Source organism: Eptesicus fuscus, chromosome 16 (assembly GCF_027574615.1).
Source record: "Eptesicus fuscus isolate TK198812 chromosome 16, DD_ASM_mEF_20220401, whole genome shotgun sequence".
Taxonomy (NCBI): domain Eukaryota; kingdom Metazoa; phylum Chordata; class Mammalia; order Chiroptera; family Vespertilionidae; genus Eptesicus; species Eptesicus fuscus.
The window spans coordinates 22,784,488-22,803,642 of record NC_072488.1 but is presented as its reverse complement, the minus strand read 5'-3'; the positions used below and the strand labels follow the sequence as shown (position 1 = coordinate 22,803,642).

The window sequence follows — 19,155 nt, the reverse complement described above, 5'->3', positions numbered from 1 at the left end:
GGCTAAAGGTACATCAGATAGTGCCACTGTGGCCAAGCCCCTTCCCGCCGCGGGCAGGCCCAGCGAGGGACTCCGGGCCAGGTGAGGAGCCGGCGGGCCGTCAGCTGCTGGCTCCTCCGCCCAGGCCACTCCGGGAGCTCAGGCACCAGAAAATCCCCCCTGTCTTTGCTGCCTGTTGACCATGAGTGAGCTCCCAGCCTTGACCCCCGGGGGGTCCTCAGGACTCCAGCTAAACAAAGGCCCCCGGTGCCCCTCGGAGGAGGTTCCTGCAGCTGCGTCAAAGCCTCGGCACAGCCTGGGCGTCTTCCATGCCTCCTACAGCGTCAGGTAAGGCGGGCATGGTCCAGGGCGACGGCCTACTCACCCCTCTGCTGGCTTCTCACTAATGGGGGGCATGTGTGGAGGCTTTGGCTCCCTCTTCAGCGGATCGAGGTGGAGAGAAGGGAGGGAAGGGCTGCCAGTGATAAAGGAGGAACGAGGGTGCACAGCCCCTCCTCCTGCCACACAGGGCCTGGCAGCTATGCCAGACACGGCAGCTGTGCCCTGCCTCGTGCCCCTGTGCCCCCTGCCGCTTCCCAGGTGTCCCCCCTGTGTACGACCTGTTTGATGTGGATGGAGAGGGCTTGGGGATTGGGGGTGCTTGCCACAGGAGGTGCAATGAAGACTGGTGAGAAATGCAGGGTCAGCCGAAGGGATGAGCGGTGTGCTGCCTGCCACCTCCCAGCCGGCCAGAGAGAGCTGGAGCGCAGAGCAGCTACCGGCAGGTGCTGCCAGAGGTGATCCTCGGCCGCCGCTTGCCAGGGCCCGCAGAGGAGGACACTGAGGCGGAAGCACCCTTAGCAACGTGTCCAGGCATCACTGGCATCAGTGCTGGGGGGCCAAGTGTGGCCCCTTCCAAGGCCCCACTCTGCTTTTCCCTCGTGGGATTTCCTTTAAAGCTATCGCGTCGGGCCCTGGTGGGACATCGCATCTCGCCGGCAGCGCTGGAACAGGCAGATCCTCAAGGATGTCTCCTTGTACGTGGAGAGCGGGCAGATCATGTGCATCTTGGGGAGCTCAGGTAAGCGTGGGGCGTGCTCTAAACCCTCGCGGAGGATCCAGAGACGGCTGCATGGCTTGACTTGAACGCCACATCGAGGAAACAGGTCTAAGCTGTAGCCCAGTTCCTAATAAGTTTGATATTGGAATGAAGTCTAGTGACATGTCTGACTGTGAATGCAAGCAACCTGGCACTCATGTGAGATATTTAGAAAGATCCTTGAAAAAGTCCTGCCTAACATGTAGGTTCATTCATATTTCTTTTTTTTTTTAAATGTGTTTTTATTGATCTCAGAGTGGGAGAGGGAGAGAGAGATAGAAACATCAATGATGAGAGAGAATTATTGATCTGCTGCCTCCTGCATGCCCCCACCGGGGATTGAGCCTGCAACCCGGGCATATGCCCTGACTGGGAATCGAACTATGACCTCCTGGTTCATAGGTTGATGCTCAACCACTGAGCCACAACAGCTGGGCTAACTTTTCTTTTAATAATTATAACATACTTCTTTAAAAAGAACAAAAGCTGTTATTTCTATAATAACTTACCACTTGTCGCCGCCGGCCGGGCTGTTAACTCATATTTCACGGTACACCAAACACCTAGCTCAGCGCTTGGCACACAGGGATGCTCCATAAATGATTTCGCTGCTCTGTACCCGGCCTAGAGACAGGAAAAGGAATATAATAATCACAAAGATGCTCCTTTTTAATCACGACCTATTTCAAACATACAGGCAAGAATAGAGAATGAAAGAATGCTCATGTATTAACATCTGGCTTTATAAATCTTAACATGCCATATTTGCTTCAGATCCGTTTTTAAAAAATTAATTCAACATTACAGATTCGGCTGAGGCTGTGTCCACGCCCCAGCTCATCCTTCTCTTTCATGATAATTACACTTGAGCCTGAATTCAGTGTCCCTGTGTGTGTCTCTGCCTTCGTCAATGTCCAGGGAGGGTGCAGCTCCAAAGGCACACTCCTCGGGGCTGCCAGCCCTGCCTGGGAAGGTCCCATCTGGGAACCCTCAGCAGCCGCGGGACAGGTGCACGGGCCCTAAGGGCCACTATACTAGGCTATCCCGCACATTTTAAGGTTGAAAGATTCTGACATATTGGCTTCACAGAGCAGCCTCTTTTTAAAAAAAATATTTTATTGATTTTTACAGAGAGGAAGGGAGAGGGATAGAGAGTTAGAAACATCGATGAGAGAGAAACATTGATCAGCTGCCTCCTGCACGCCCCCTACTGGGGATCGAGCCTGCAACCAAGGTACATGCCCTTGACCGGAATTGAACCCAGGACCCTTCAGTCTGCGGGCCAACGCTCTAGCCACAGAGCCAAACTGGCTAGGGCCAGAGCAGCCTCTTGATTGAGTTCTTGCTAGCAAATTGTTGACATGTCCTGACTCTCCACTTGCATTACTCTCTTTAATAGAGTAATGGAAGTCTGTGATTAAATTAAGCGGGGTCAGCCTTTTTCAACTTGAGGTGTGAAATCCATAGCCACTCCCCCGATACAGTAAGTGGACAACAGGATGGCAATAGCAATGTTAAGATTAAATGGAAAGGAATTCACTAACTCACTCAGATTTTCACTTTCCTGAGGTTTCCTGTCTATTTCTATTTCCAATTTTTAGCAATTTCTAACTATATTCATGTACCATAACAGCTGGCGTCATTCTAACTTTTATTTTTTTATTTTTTAACATATTTTTATTATTGATCTCAGAGAGGAAGGGAGAGGGGGAGAGAGAGATAGAAACATCATTGATGAGAAAGAATCATCGACTGGCTGCCTCCTGCATGCCCCCCACTGGTGATCGAGCCCACAACCCTGGGCACGTGTGCCCTGACCGGGAATCGAACTGTGACCACCTTGTTCATAGGCTGATGCTCAACCACTGAGCCACACCAGCTGGGCTGACTTTCCTTTTAGTAATTATAACATACTTCTTTAAAAAGAACAAAAGCTGTGATTTCTGTAATCACTTGTCGCTTGTTGCCTCCCTTGTGTAGGATAAAAACAGGCGGCATGTCGCACACAGCCGGGAATTGAACCCACCTCTCAGAGGTGTGTCCCACAGGCCAATATTATGCCTCACGCACATCTCAGGAGGACAGCGGGTGGGGTCCTTGGTCTGGGGCTCATGGGCTGGTTTCTGATGATACCTAATTGTGGGTTTACGACAGTGTCCATCCTCTTATGCTCCTGAACATGGACTCACAGTAGATGCGGGTTCCACAGGAGCGGGAGGTCTCTCCCTCTCTTCCTGCTGTATCTGCAACAACTAGAACAGGGCTGGGCACATAGTAAGTGCTTAATAAGTATTTGTTGAATCAATAAATAAGCCAATGAATCAGTGTTAGGAATTACTCTTAGTGTTTCATAAAATGACATGACTTCATTATCTAAAGCAGCATTATTTATCAAATCTTTATTAGTGAGGCACAAGATGGCTTAGGTCAGGCATCCTCAAACTACGGCCCGCAGGCCACATGCGGGTGTTTTTGCCTTTTTGTTTTTTTTTACTTCAAAATATGATATGTGCAGTGTGCATAGGAATTTGTTCATAGTTGTTTTTTTTTAACTATAGTCCGGCCCTCCAACGGTCTGAGGGACAGTGAACTGGCCCCCTGTTTAAAAAGTTTGAGGACCCCTGGCTTAGGTGTTCAAAGTCTCACTAAAGAATGGTCAAGTACATCTTTGCCTAGGGTCACCCAACACTCCAGGGAAAGGAACTCCATTTCACTCATTATTTGCTATCGATTAGGACGTAGATTCTGTGCTGCATGTTCCCTCGCAGCAGACTAGTTACAAACGATTTCTGTCCTTTTAGATAAGATAACCCCAAAGGTCATGGTTTTATTGCCCCGTACGGCATTAACCTTTTTTGGTTTTCTTCCCCCCGTTTTTATTGTAATCAAATACACATAACGGAAAATGGCACATCCTAATCATTTTTAAGTGCACAGGTCAGTGGGATCAAATATCTAGGGTGTCCCAAAAAATGTATACACACATTTTGAATAACTATAAAGGCAGCGTTTATTAAAATACACTCAATTTTCAAAATTGAGCTATCAGCTGTTAAAGTGTGTTTACATTTTTGGGGACATCCTGTGTTCACAGTATTGTGCAACATACTGGGAAATGCCCTCTGTGTTTGGCAACAGGGAAGTCGCCTTGATGACTGACTGTAGGGAGGCCAGTTTTTTTTTTTAATGTTTTTTATTTTTTATTTTTATTGTTTAAAGTATTACATATAGTAGTACATATATCTCCTTCCCCCCCCCCTTGACCTTCCCCCAGCCTCCCCTAACCCCTATCGCATGCCCTCATTCCACGCCCCCAGTGTCTTGTGTCCATTGGTTGTGCTTATATGCATGCATACAAGTCCTTTGGTTGATCTCTTTCCCTCTCTCCCCAACACTCCCCAGCCTTCCCGCTGTAATTTGACAGTCTGTTCGGTGCTTTACTGCCTCTGTATTTATCTTTTTTTCATCAGGTTATAATGTTCTTTATTTTCCATAAATGAGTGAGATCATGTGGTATTTTTCTTTCATTTGCCTGGCTTATTTCACTTAGCATAATGCTCTCCAGTTCCATCCATGCTGCTGCAAATGGTAAGAATTCCTTCCTTTTTTTAAAAAAAAAATATATTTTATTGATTTTCCACAGAGAGGAAGGGAGAGGGATAGAAAGTTAGAAACATCGATGAGAGAGAAACACCAATCAGCTGCCTCCTGCACACCTCTCACTGGGGACGCGCCCACAACCAAGGCAAGTGCCCACAACCAAGGTTCGACTGGAATCGAACCTGGGACCGCCCAGTCCGCAGGCCGATGCTCTATCCACTGAGCCAAACCGGCCTCGGCGAATTCCTTTTTTTTTTTTTAATAGCACCATTGTGTAAATGTACCATAGTTTTCTAATCCACTCATCTGCTGATGGGCACTTAGGCTGTTTCCAAATCTTAGCTATGGTGAATTGTGCTGCTATGAACATAGGGGTGCATATATCCTTTCTGACTGGTGTTTCCAGTATCTTCGGATATATTCCTAGAAGTGGGATTACTGGGTCAAATGGGAGTTCCATTTTCAGTTTTTTGAGGAAACTCCATACAGTTCTCCACAGTGGCTGCACCAGTCTGCATTCCCACCAGCAGTGCACGAGGGTTCCTTTTTCTCCACATCCTCGCCAGCACTTGTCGTTTGTTGATTTGTTGATGACAGCCATTCTGACAGGTGTGAGATGGCACCACATTGTCGTTTTGATTTGCATCTCTCGGATGATTAGTGACTTTGAGCAGGTTTTCATATGCCTCTTGGGGAGGCCAGTTTTGATGTAGTGATGGGACTGGCATCCAGGCTCCTGGATACTCAGAGCTTCTGTCAGAACTGAGATTGGGCCCCAGAACTGTAAGGCCAGGGAGGCTTCCAGCTAGAGATCCACACACAAGGTCCAATAAGGTGACTGGGACATTTCAGGGCACATTTGGAAAGACAGCCCCTATTAAGTCACCTTTCTTTGCAACCACTCTCCTCTCTCCCCACAGTGACCTCTACCGGAACAGGTGGGGGCTAATTCTGAGCGTGGTCAGTCCTAGGGTTGGCAAAGAAGATGACTCTACGGGAGTGTGGCTTCTTCATCTTTGCACTCCCCCAAAGCAACAAGCAATTTCCTTACAAACATTTGAACTAAAGATCTTCTCTTTAGTGTTGCACAAGCCACCCCATGCAGGCAGCTTGTCCACTCCAGCTCTCCAGTGGGAAAGTTCTGAGCAACAGCCTGCTGGGTTAGGCCCAAGGCTGTGTATACGCGGCTGAGGCCAACGGGGTTTCACCAGAGAACTCGCTAAACTAGTGCTTTTCAAACGCTAATATGCATGGGATTCACCCAGGGATCTTGTTAAAAAGCAGCACCTGATTCAGCGGCTGTGGGCGGGGCCTGAGAGTCCGCACGTCTTCCGAGGGCCCAGGTGATGCTGATGTGGCTGGGCCTCAGGACACCCTTGATTAGCGGGGTCCCAGGCAGTGTCCCCTACTTTTAGGAACCACCTGACGATCCCAGGGAGCCACAAAAAGAAATGCAGATGTCTTAGGACCAAATGTTTCCCCCCAAAAAAATCCTGGTTTTCCGTTTATTTTGAGCGTACATTGTCTTTTTCCATGGGAACCGGCTTTGAAAGCACATACACGGGCCAAGGCCAGGGTGAGAGAGATGGCTGTGCCTCCTGTCACTCAGGCCACAAGCAGGACAGGCTCATTCGTGCCACGAGCGTTTGCCTCACGGGGCTCACGAGAGAACAGGTCGGGCTGGACCCCGACGGGCCCGCTGCCTCGTGCGGGACCCGCCCCAGGGCCTTCTCTGCTCGCCCCCAGGCTCCGGGAAAACCACGCTGCTGGACGCGGTGTCGGGGAGGCTGCGGCGCCAGGGCACCTTGCTCGGGGAGGTGTGCGTGAACGGCCAGGCGCTGCGCAGGGACCAGTTCCAGGACTGCTTCTCCTACGTCCTGCAGGTGGGCACGTCCCCGCCCGGCCGGGGCCGCGGGGCGTGGGGCCACACTGACGCCCCCTCTCCCGCAGAGCGACACCCTGCTGAGCAGCCTCACGGTGCGCGAGACGCTGGGCTACACGGCGCTGCTGGCCATCCGCGGGGCCTCCCGGGCCTTCATCCGGAAGAAGGTGGGTGCCGCCTGTCCGCCTGCCCGGCAGCCTGGGCTGGGCGCCAGGGTTTCCCAGGCCCCCCCAGCAGGGGCACCCAGGGGCTCACCCCCACTGGCTTCGCACCCACTCTTCCCTCCAACCCCCCCTCTTCCCTCGTCACAGCCTTTTTTTTTTTTTTTGAGTCTAGACCTGCGCCGCCCAGTGTGGCAGCCGCTGGTCCCACGTGGCTTGGAGCACGTGAAATGGGACTGGTCCTCAGTGAGGTGTGGGGTGAGTGTGCCACGCACACTGAATTTCAAAAACAGCCTGAAAGAAACCAGAACACACTGGTTTATTTGTGCATGTTTAACCTCCCCCTACTGCTTTGTATCTGTTTAGATGTGTTCCTTCTTTTGGTCAAAGCTGCATCGACGCTGTTGATCCCACCCCTGTGTCCTCTGGAACACTGTTCCATAACTCACCCCCTTTTACTCCAATCTAGTTTGTTTGGTTATTATTATTATTTTTTAATGCAGTGCTTTCTTTTTTCATTGTAGAAGTAGCACAGGCTCATTAGAGGTGTAGGGGAACAAAGCTCACTGCCACATGAGTCACTGTTCTCAGTTCATTCTTTCTGCTCTGCCCATGGAGGGGGACTTGGTAAGGGGAGAGCCAGAACTAGAGGCCTGGAGGGTCCCTGGAGAGGGGATAAGCTCAGGGAGGAAGGCGAGGGAGGGAAAAACAAACACCTTGTGATTAGAGAGTCAGTACGGAATCTTTTTAGCTGTTGTGGGGAGCTGAGAATGCGGAGTAAGGAGAGGTTTCGGGGAGCTGCAGGGTATAAGATAAGTAGACTGAGGAGAATTGGGGGAGAAGACGTTTTAAGAAGTGTGGCTGTGGGTTATAAGCTGAGTCCCCTTTTAAGTCCTTAAAGAGATTCAGGTAAAGATTGGCATTACTGTTCGTTGCTTTCCGATAGCTGGATTATAGTTCTTTGATGCAAAACCCGCACTGAGATTGGACCACAGGGGACTCCCAGGTCTTATTTGGGTTACAGAAGGGAAATCAGGTTTATTTCAGACCAAACGGGATTTGAAAAATCTAATAAAGTTTCGAAAACCAAACATTAAAGGAGCAAGCTGTGTTGTGACTGTGCCTTTGGGGGACTTCTCTGTGTGGGTTGGACTGCCTGCCTCTCTGAACACAGGCGTCCGGGGACATCTCCCCCGTCTCCTGGGGAATTTCTCGGAAGCAAAGGGAAGCAGTTGTTGCTCTAAGGACTTTTTTTTTTAAAGACAATTCATCTTGTTTATTTTAATCAGCTGCATGGATTATGCTGTGATTAGAGCCAAGTTGGATTTTCCTGCGATAGGCGGGCTCTCCCCGGGGGTGAGGCTGAACGTGGCCTCTCCTGCCGCCCTCAGGCTGAGAGTGGAACAGCCGCCCCCCCGCGGTGACCTGCCTTCCTGGGCTCTGTCTCCCACAGGTGGAGGCGGTCATGGCCGAGCTGAGTCTGAGCCACGTGGCCGACCAACTGATCGGCAGCTACAACTTCGGGGGGATTTCCACTGGCGAGCGGCGGCGGGTCTCCATCGCAGCCCAGCTCCTCCAGGATCCCAGTAAGTGGGACCCGAACTGCCAGGAGCTGCTCCCGGCTGTCTTCCACCTCAGGCCCTTTCTCCCTGTTAGGCCCTTTCTCCACAGTCTCCATTGGCAAAGGGGTTTGCACAGGTTTTTCAAACCAGAGACCCGGTGTTCTTGAAAGTCCTCTGTAGTTCCTGATCCTCCTTCCTCATCCAAACAGCTCCGGGACTCAGAAGCACTCACTTGTGTTTTGATGTTCAGTTAGGGGGTCCTGCCCTCTGCACCCCAAACAGCTCTGGGACTCAGAAGCTCTCATTCGTGTTTTGATGTTCAGTTAGGGGGTCCTGCCCTGTGCACCCCCACTTCCTCCAGGAGCAGTACCACTGTGTCTGTTGTGTAAGCCATGCGCTTTGGTGTGACTGGAAGTATTGATGAAATGGCAGGAAGTAAAGCAGGGTGTGGAGGGGTACACTTAAAAGTGATTATGTTGGGGGGAGGGCTCCCTGGCTGGTTTGGTCACTCTCCCGGTCGCCCGGGGAGGCGGTACCTGTACAGAAACCTGGAAGAGCTCTCATTGCCTCTGGATACTTTTTCTCACGGGGGGAGACCACAACTGCCTGCCCTCCCAACGGTGCCAGATCACTTGAAGGCAAAGAAGAGAGATGCTCTTAAGAGCCCTTGCCACTTTTGGGGTAGAAATAAATGACAGTTAAGCCCCTTAAAAAACCCAAACACGCCCTGGCCGGTTTGGCTCAATGGATAGAGCATCGGCCTGTGGACTGAGGAGTCCCAGGTTCAGTTCCAGTCAAGGGCATGGACCTCGGTTGCAGGCTCCTCCCCAGCCCGGCCCATGCAGGAGGCAACCAATCGATGTGTTTCTATCACATCAATGTTTCTGTCTTTCCCTCTCTCTTCCACTCTCCCTGAAAATCAATGGAAAAATATCTTGGGTAAGGATTAACCAAAAAAAAAAAAAAAAAAAAAAAAGCCAAACACCCACTTCGAACCTGGTATTATGGGTTCGGGGTTTTTTGCAGTGCAAAGACCTTTTTGGTGTGGGAAAGTGCTAGGCATGAAATGCGGTTGTGTTTTTAAGCAGCCTTTTAAAGCCACGTGGTGCCAGCCTGCCAGCCCTGTCCTCTCAGGGTCCCCCAGACGGAGCCCAATGGCCCATAGAACCATGAGCGAGCGAGGCTTGGTCTGGCTGCTGCCCTGCTCCCTCCAGGATTCCGCCTGAAGTGTGCTCCGGAGCTGGGCGTTAGTCCTCCTAGGCCGGGTCCTTTCTCCCGGGCTCCGGCTGAAAGACAGCTTACATGCAGGTGCCTCTCACCGTGCACTGATTGGATGCGGTGCCACAGCTGGAACGGTTCAAAATGCCGAGTGACTCTGACGTCTGCCCCTTCTTTGCCGGCAGCGGTCATGCTGTTTGATGAGCCGACCACAGGCCTGGACTGCATGACTGCAAACCAGATCGTCGTGGTCCTCGCAGAGCTGGCCCGCAGGGACCGCATCGTGATCCTCACCATCCACCAGCCCCGCTCCGAGCTCTTCCAGGTGAGGGCACGTCTCTTGTTCCTGCTCAGCTCGCCCAAGGTGGTGCATGTGTGTGTTGTGCTGAGGAGCACGGGGTAGAGATTATCAGTGATGGCGAACCTATGACACGCGTGTCAGCACTGACACGCGTAGCCATGTCGATGACATGCGGCCGCATGCCGAGGATGAAACATTTGCGACTAGAGTCTTGGAGTTAGTTTTTTCCTCAAAGTGACACACTACCTGAGTTATGCTCAGTTTTTTGGCGAAGTTTGACACACCAAGCTCAAAAGGTTGCCCATCACTGGGTTAGTTAGTACTCGCCATCCAGAGCAGCTGGAGCCAGTGGCTGCCGATATGGGAAGGGCAAAGGAAGGAAGCTCACTTCCTCCAGCACCTGCTCATTTGACCCACACAACCGTCCCGTGAGGTGCATGTCAGCCTTTCTACTTTACAGAGAAGATTGAGGCTTAGAAATGATACCACATTGAGCCAGGGTCACACAGTTAATAAGAAACTGGAATTGGAAGTCCAGTTGGCTTCAAAGACTGTTTTTTTTCCCCCCCACTAAATCGCAGTTTTCCCCCCCCCAAAATTTCAATTTATCCTCCCAGGACCCTTTTAGGGATCTATTACTTGCCTTTTATAGATGAGGATCTAAGATTAAAAAAAATATTTTGTCCAAGGTGACTCACTCACTCAGTGGCTTGCCTGGGACTCAAACCCAGGTCCATTGATCAGGTCCAGGTGTGATGCTGGGCACAGGCTGGATGCTCAGGGGCACCCACACCGAAAAGAATAGGGGTGCATTTTGCGTGTCCCCCTGGGACGCAGTAAGAATACTGACGCATGGCTGAGGTCATCGCAGGACGGACTGCTTGGGGCTGTTCTCAGAAGGGTGTGCTGACTTGATTACACACTGATCACCGTCTGTTGTTCAATCAGCTCTTTGACAAAATCGCCATTCTGAGCTTCGGAGAGCTGGTTTTCTGCGGGACCCCGGTGGAAATGCTTGAGTTCTTCAGTGGCTGTGGTTACCCTTGTCCTGAACATTCAAACCCGTTTGATTTCTATAGTAAGTTTTTCATTCACAGCCCCCACCATGAGAAACGACTTCATCATCTCAGATTTCTGCCTGGATGACACCAGCGCTACTGGATTTTAGTTTTGCTTTTGTTTGGGTGTTTTCAATCCTCAAGAAATTAATTTGGCTGGGTCAATGAACTTGCCCTAACCTATCAGAATGAAATGGGGGATCTCTTTTAAATTGGGGCATGCCTTCTTTGTCAGAGGAAAATGAGCTGAGCTTCTGAATTCTCCCATACAGTCCCCGTGGGGTCCTGATGGCCCTGGTGGTAGTTTTAACACATTCTGATTTTAAAGGTGGGCATTAACAACAGGTATTATTCTGGCGGGATGAAGTATGACAGCTAGTACTCCTAGACCGATGATGAAACCTAGAATATTAGCCATTGTGTATGTATGTGCATTTAAAAACACATGGGTTATTTCTGTTGGGAAAATATTTTAGTGGACCTGACATCAGTGGATACCCAAAGCAAAGAACGGGAAATGGAAACCTACAAGAGAGTCCAATTGATTGGATCTGCCTACAGAGAATCGGCAATTTATCACAAAACCTTGGAGACTATCGAAAGAACAAAACACCTGAGAACATTACCAATGGTTCCTTTCAAAACCAGAGACTCCCCTGGAACGCTTTCTAAACTGTGTGTTCTTTTGAGGTAAGAGACTCACCCCATTTTAGGTGCTTCTGTCCGCCAACCAAAGAGCAGGAATTAAAACGGGGTTGTCTTTCAGGAGAGTGACGAGAAACTTAATGAGAAATAAGCTGGCAGTGGTTATGCGTCTGGTTCAGAATCTGATCATGGGTTTGTTCGTCATTTTCTTCCTTGTCCGGGTCCAGAACGATGTGCTCAAAGGTGCTTTCCAGGACCGCGTGGGTCTCCTGTACCAGTTTGTGGGTGCCATGCCATACACAGGCATGCTCAACGCAGTGAATCTGTGTAAGTGCCATGCCCAGGAGGTGCGCCCTGGGGCTGGGGGAGGGGGGAGCTCCTCTCTCCCTGAATATCTCCCGTCTCCGGCTGTCACCTTGCAAGACTCCACCATTAGCAGGGTATTTCTCTGAGCTCAACCTGGCCTTCTCCAGATTCTCTCTCTGGGGAAAAGCAACGGCTGAGCTACTCACCCTTAGTGTGTTCAACCAAGGGCATGTCTGAGGGTCCCTGAGGATCCAGGGAAACGTAAAGTATGAGGTACTGATGGGCAAGGTTTGGAAAGGTTATCTCTGGTGTCCCATCTTGGCCAGTAGGATGTGCAGTCCAGGGGGCCCAGATACCTGGCCAACTTTGTGCTGCTACCTTCTTGTTGAAGCCCATTGTAGGACAGCCAGAACCTAATTTTCTAAGTCAGTGGGAATTCAGAAGCAATACCTAGTTGCTTGATGCTCTGTGCCAAGGTCCTGCACAAAGAGAGGACAGAGAGGCTCGCCTCACTCATTTGTGCCCCTTTTGCGTGCGCGTTCATGAATTGGTGACACCCCTTCCCCCACAGTAGGGAGAAGGAAATAAATTATGACAAATTTGCAACCGTACTGTCATTCAGATCGAGTGTAGATTTCTAGGGTGGAGTTAATCAACTCCCTGGGTGGCAGCTCCCCTCTTTCGCTAACTTGAGAGCCCAGCTGGTCCTCACGGTCCAGCTCCAGCAGACCTCAAGTGCAGCTTGGGCTAGCCCTCCCTCCCTCAGCTGTGTGGTGACCGACTGTTCTGCAACCTGCCTTCCGTGCCCAGTTCCTGTGCTGCGAGCCGTCAGTGACCAGGAGAGCCAGGACGGCCTGTACCAGAAGTGGCAGATGCTGCTGGCCTATGTGCTGCACGTCCTCCCCTTCAGCGTCATTGCCACCGTGATCTTCAGCAGCGTGAGCTACTGGTAAGGGGTGTGTGCTGACCTCCTGTGGGCCCAGACAGCCAGTGGGACCTGGAGAGGGGGGGCTCCAGGCTAGAGAGCCCCAAGGTTCTTTGTACTTTGCCATCGGCACTGCTGTTCAGTAGGAATATTAACGTGCTTGGTGACTGGTGGAGTCCCAGGTCCCACTACAGCAAGCGTGGACTACACAGTGTGAAACCTCCCCCAAGTCTGTAAATGGCCACATACCAAAACATATCTGGCCCTAACGTGTTCCAAATAATGGGGTATGGGACATAAGCAAATCTTCAAATAACTTTAATTCAAGAAAGTTTAAGATTAGTATTACAAGGAAGCACAAATACCATGCTAAGGAATATAATAAAAATAATAGTAATAGCTAACCTATCAGGAACTTCCTTTATGACAGGCACTGAGAGCTTTAAATATATTATTTCATGTAATCCTCGCAACCATTCTATAAAGCTGATATAATTATCCTTGTTTGTAGGCAAGGAAACTGAGGCACGGTGGCCTTCCCCATCTCACATCCTTTATCCCAAGTTAATTACAGATGAGACCAAGAGTCTACTTGGTTGGGTGTGGGGAGGGGCTCTTGGAGGCTTGATGGAGGAGAATTTGAGAGACAGCAGCATTTCAACAGATGGAATCAGGAACAAGGGCCTAACGGGAAGGCGCAGCAGGGGCGTAGGTTCAGAAGCAAAAACACGGAAGAACTTTCAGTTGCACTGTGGGGAATGAAGGGTTGGGAGAAGTCGTGGAAAATCTGACTGCTGGCCTTAGAGCCCAGTAGGGGAGGTGCTGAATGCCAGGCTAAGGGGCTGAAGTGGATTTGATAATGGGACGTGGCAGAGGTTGGGTGAGCCCTAGCATTAGGGTAGTAGGCTAGCTTGGGGAGGAGGGGTGCTAGCAAGGCAGAACGTGGTTATTTATGGAGAAGCCAGGAGAGTCCAATACCCCTACTCATTGTAGTTGGCTGTGACTCTTTTCCTCTGAGAGCTGAAGGAGCCGTAAAAGGGAAAAGGCTCTCATTGAGTTGGAGCCAACAGAGACAACTGGCGATAATAAGTGGTCTCAAATGTTGGCTGTTTCCAAAAGGCCTTTCAAAGGGGAGTCTGATCTACCACTAACCACCACAAACTCATTCATAGAAGGCAAGCATGGTATTTTTCTTAAATGATAACCCTTGGAGAGAAACTAAAGACCCTGTGTGTTTTTAGGACTCTGGGCTTATACCCCGAGGTTGCCAGATTTGGATATTTCTCTGCTGCTCTCCTGCCCCCCCACTTAATTGGTGAATTTCTAACTCTCGTGCTACTTGGAATGGTCCAAAACCCAAATGTGGTCAACAGTATAGTGGCTCTGCTCTGCATCGCTGGGGTGCTGGTGGGATCTGGACTCGTAAGGTAAGCTACCGCAAGTCAAAGGATTTAGATTGTATGACTTGTTGTTAATGATCAACTGATAGTGATTATTGCTAAGAAATTCCAGAGAAGAGCTATGTGACACTAGTTAAAGGTATCACCTTATAGTCTGGGGTTTTATAGTGCTTGCTAATCATTATTGTGTAGACCTTAAACTGTTCAGTATTTGTTCAATAAGGTATCTTCACACTGAGAATCAGGAAATGACAATTTAGGCACATTATCAATATGATTCACAGGTAATAAGCCATTATAATAACAGGAAGAAAAACAATCCAGAAAAACCCACAGCCTATGTTATAAGCTAAATAGCACGCATTTAGTTCATGTCTGCTTCTGCATTGGTGAGTCTCTATTCCAGTTCTCAGCCCTCACTTTCTTTAGGAGTAAAAAGAAGCAGGTAAGAAAAGAGCCTGTGGGATCACAGACTGCAAGCAAGCATCAGAACTAGGACACACAACAAAAGTTAACAGCAATTAGCTCTGGGTGACATGTTTTTATTTCTTTCCTATATTTTGTGAATTTTCTATACTGGACAGGCATCATTTTATAACCAAGAACAAAACATATAAATTAAAAAAGAAAAGTAGCATATACAATATAAATTTTTTATATTAAAAAGATATAAATAGAATAATATAAAAATAGTCTAAATAAAAAATAGATAAATACATGCAAAAGTAGTAGCAGGAATAAAAGAAAAGTTAAAAGGTTAAAAGTGATCCCAGGCAAGTGACATAAGTAGATCTAGTAAGTAAAATGAAGGAGGAAAAATGAAGATGCTGTTTTTTTACTTAAAAATCAAATAAACAAAAAAAGCTGCATTATATTTGTATGTTTAATTATTTAACTCTGAGAGCAATCCACGTTCAGGGAGAAAACTAACCTCAGACCTAGCTCAGCTCCAGCTACACCGCTGTGGCTCCCTGAGAGAGGACTGGCCCTGGAGTCAGAGACTTCCTCCACCACCTCACTGCCAATGGCCATGGGCAAGTCACTTTGCTCATTTACAAAGTGGAGCCAGCTGCCTAAGGGATCATTCGAAGCAAATGACAATCAATATGAAAACACTCCATAAGCTGTAGGGAGTTATACAGAGGTGAGGTATTATAAAGCGAAATGAGCTGGGGATTGATCAGTCACGGAGGTTGGTTTGTTTTTTATAACAACACTGTTGCATTGTATTTGTCTATGGTGCTTAGGCTGATCCCTAGCATCTATGAAAAATGCACAAATCAAATCATCCCAAGGTCACAGAATCAAGCCAGCAAAGTATAGACCCAACCTTGGGCCGCATCTTCTGTTTCATATTTCTATCATTACGGGCTCCAATCCATCTGGCAGTATTTCATGTATTTGGTTTGTAGGAAAAGGGGATTAATTGTTCTTAAAAGAGAGGCAGTGGCCAACATTAACAAATGCTCTTAGGTTCCTGGCAAAATCTCAGCATCCCAACCCTTTACCTGGGTTCTACACCCTTCTTGAAATTCTCTCTGCTCTTGAAAACCACATCAACCTCCCAGTCCTTATATTTATATTTTTCCCTCAAGTCATCATCTTTCCTGGCTGAGTGCCTGCAACATTTGAGCTTTTGGCTGCCTTTTCCTTTAAACACAATTGGAAATACCTTCACGGTTGTTCTCGCTTACAAAATCATGCAAGTTCTCAGGGGCGGGGGATGCACACCATACCGAAATATTGTAAGGAGAACAGTAAAAGTTACCTAAAGTATCACAATCCAGAGTTAAATTTTGTTGTGTATCTTGCTAGACATTTATGTAATTTTTAATAAAAATGAGATCATACTATTGTGAAGGGATAAAGTATGCATGCTTTCCCCCCATTTAACAATATAATGTGGACAGTGCCATATCAATAAATTTAGATCTGTGGTTCCTCTCTCTTGAAAGTACTCCAGAGCTTCTATGCCAGCCTGGTTCTCTTCCTATGCCCTTCACTATCCCATTGGTCTCCTTTGCCACCTGCACGAAGCCTGCCCATCATTCCCTTGGCTAGGTGAGCTCTCCCTTTGTTTTCTCTTTGAGACTCGTGTTGCAGTCTTCTTTTAATAGATTGTCAACCCTTAAGGCATCTGTGTCTCATTCACCATCATAGTTCTTCTCAGTGACCAGCCCAATTAGGTTTGCAAGATATATTTGAATTGTCTGAACAAATGGATGACCACTCTCCCTGCTTGCTCTCTCCATCCTTTCACCTTGTATGGTAGTTTAGTTCTTCACACACTAGCACCCTCAAGTATGTTTAACCACAGAAACCCTCCTCTAATGTGATGCGCACTAGGTATGCTTTTTCTTTTATATTTATGTCAATGGTGTTTACCAAAAATATTAAACACCAATCCATCATCAGGGGATTGATTGTTAAATGAAGGTTTCTACTATAATCAACCACCAAGCTGTGATTAAAAATGTTAGAATGCTATGCCTACTGACTTGGAAGGATGTTGAGACATGTTTGGTTGAAAAACAGCAGGTTAAGAAAGGGCATGATTCCATTTATGTAAGGAGTTTAATTCCATTTATGTAAAATCTTATAAATGCACATACACACGTCACATGTATCACCAAAATGTGAACAGTAGTTATTTCTGGGCAGTGGTATTTCTTTATACTTCTCAGTACTGTTTGACATTTTTATAGTAAGCATCATTTTTATAATGAGAGATGAAAAACTGTATTTGTGTTGGCAAACATAAAATAAGAGTTGCCTTTCTTTCATTTGGTCGGACTATTGCCAAAGCCTACTGAATTTCATCTCTTTTTTTTTCTTAAGGAACATACAAGAAATGCCCATTCCTTTAAAAATCTTCACTTATTTTACATTCCAAAAATACTGCTGTGAGATTCTTGTAGTCAATGAATTCTATGGACAGAATTTTACTTGTGGTAAGTATTTTATTTTGAAATATTATTTGTACATATCACTCTGAGGAAGCAACTTCCGGAGGGAAATGCATTTTTAAAAAAATGCATGTTTTGTAATAATAGACATTAAAACTTTGTTTTGAGGTGAAAGCTTAGTAACATTTTCTTTGGTTTTTAAAAAGAAAATAAGCATGGTCAAGTTAGACACCTGTCAAAGGTCAATAGTTGAAGCTTGGGTAACTCAGTTGGTTAGAGCAGTGGTCGGCAAACTCATTAGTCAACAGAGCCAAATATCAACAGTACAACGATTGAAATTTCTTTTGAGAGCCAAATTTTTTAAACTTCTTCTAATGCCACTTCTTCAAAATAGACTCGCCCAGGCCATGGTATTTTGTGAAAGAGCCACACTCAAGGGGCCAAAGAGCCACATGTGGCTCGCGAGCCACAGTTTGCCGACCATGGGGTTAGAGCATCGTCCTGATATATCAAGGTTTTGGGTTTGACCCCTGGTCAGGCTACACATAAGAATCAACCAAAGAATGAATGAATAAGTTCAACAACAAATTGATGCACCTCTCTCTCTTTCTCTCTCTCTCATAGATAGATGATAATGACAGACCTGATGCACTGAAGTAAACTCTAGCATATTCTGATGGAATCAGTTTCTACTGAGCTGGTTGAAGCTGGGTGCAGTGGCTTCTTATTCCCCAAATGTCCGTAGTATAGAGCCGAGTAAAGCCAGGGCAGTGAGAGCCTAACAAGGTCCTCCTGGCCATTGGAAATCCAGGCCATTCTCTGAAGGCAACTGAAGGGCAGAATGTAATAGTTGTTTTAAATATCTTTAGGTAATAACAGCAGTAATCTGGATATTCAGTGCTAAGTGGTCCTAAGGGATTATGATTTTTATCAGTGCTATGGAAATGAATATACACCCCAAATGGAACCCAATTTCCAACTTCCAATGGAGCCAAGGCCCAGAACACTCATTATTGCTTCATCTAATAATGACTTCAGGGCTGTGTCAAATGTATGCCTCTCTCATGAAGAAGGGTACTTAGCAGGGTGCTAAGCACTTAGTGGGCATTTGGTAAATACTTGCTTACGAAATTACTTCTTAATCACCAAGTATTTACCGATGGCCCATATCTCACAATGTCGATCTTTTCCCCGGCAGGCAGCTCAAATGGTTCTGTGACAGCTAATCCAATGTGTGCCTTCAATCAAGGACTCCAATTCATTGAGAGAATCAGCCCGGGTGCAACATCCAGATTCACAGCAGACTTCCTGATTCTGTATGCATTCATCCCAGCTCTTGTCCTCCTAGGAACAGTTGTTTTTAAAGCACGGGATCATCTCATTAGCAGATAGTAAAGCACATTGCTGTGAGAATGGAACTGAAGCTCCTAGAGGTGCCTGGCTGTGTTGAATGTCTGAAATAAGAATGCCTCGTGTTTCTGTCTTGACAGCACATCTGAAGTCTTTTAAACCATTAAGATTCATTTTGTGCCCTTGGATCCATGAATGCTATTCCAAGTTGCAGGGACATGTGGTATTTAGAAATTGTGACTAAGCCAGTCCAAAATGTAGATAATAATACTTCATAAAGCTATGGAGACTGTACTATTTCTTTGCTTTAGAGAGAAAAATAGATCGGTTAAAAGTTATGCTTGCATTTGCTAAAGGATTCAGTAAAAAGAATCCTGAATAGTTACTAAGTAGCAGAAAAGGGAGTGGTTAAAGCAAAGCATCATGCAGAATTGGGTAAGAATGCTTTCATTACCACTTAAAAACCCATAATTATGTGCACACGTCCACGTGAGGGTTCTGAGTTACCTGATGACATCGAGAGGATGGTGGACAGATGTTGGATGACAAAGACCACAGGTACAGAGCACTCAGTGATTTTATGGAGGGTTACAATGAAAACCTGCAGGAATGGCTGAACTGAGAACACAGCACATCAGACACACCTCTTATAATGTTTTTAAAGATTAGCTGGCTATTTTTCACTTCCGCTTAGTTTACTTATAAAATTAAATATTATTAAAGTGTTTGCACTGAGAAATGACATCTTTAAGGTTGGGGAGCA

The 19,155-nt window shown here is 47.2% G+C and overlaps 1 protein-coding gene across 1 annotated transcript; it reads left to right on the top strand.

Moving 5' to 3' along the window:
• The first annotated feature begins 181 nt into the window (after positions 1–181).
• ABCG5 (ATP binding cassette subfamily G member 5) lies at positions 182–18,434 on the top strand. Its single transcript, XM_008162190.3, has 13 exons — positions 182–327; positions 939–1,060; positions 6,425–6,561; positions 6,629–6,727; positions 8,175–8,307; positions 9,687–9,826; positions 10,751–10,880; positions 11,337–11,550; positions 11,627–11,832; positions 12,622–12,760; positions 13,978–14,163; positions 16,975–17,087; positions 18,241–18,434. The coding sequence occupies exons 1-13, from the start codon at positions 182–184 to the stop codon at positions 18,432–18,434; spliced, it is 1,959 nt and encodes a 652-aa protein (XP_008160412.2).
• Positions 18,435–19,155: the final 721 nt, after the last annotated feature.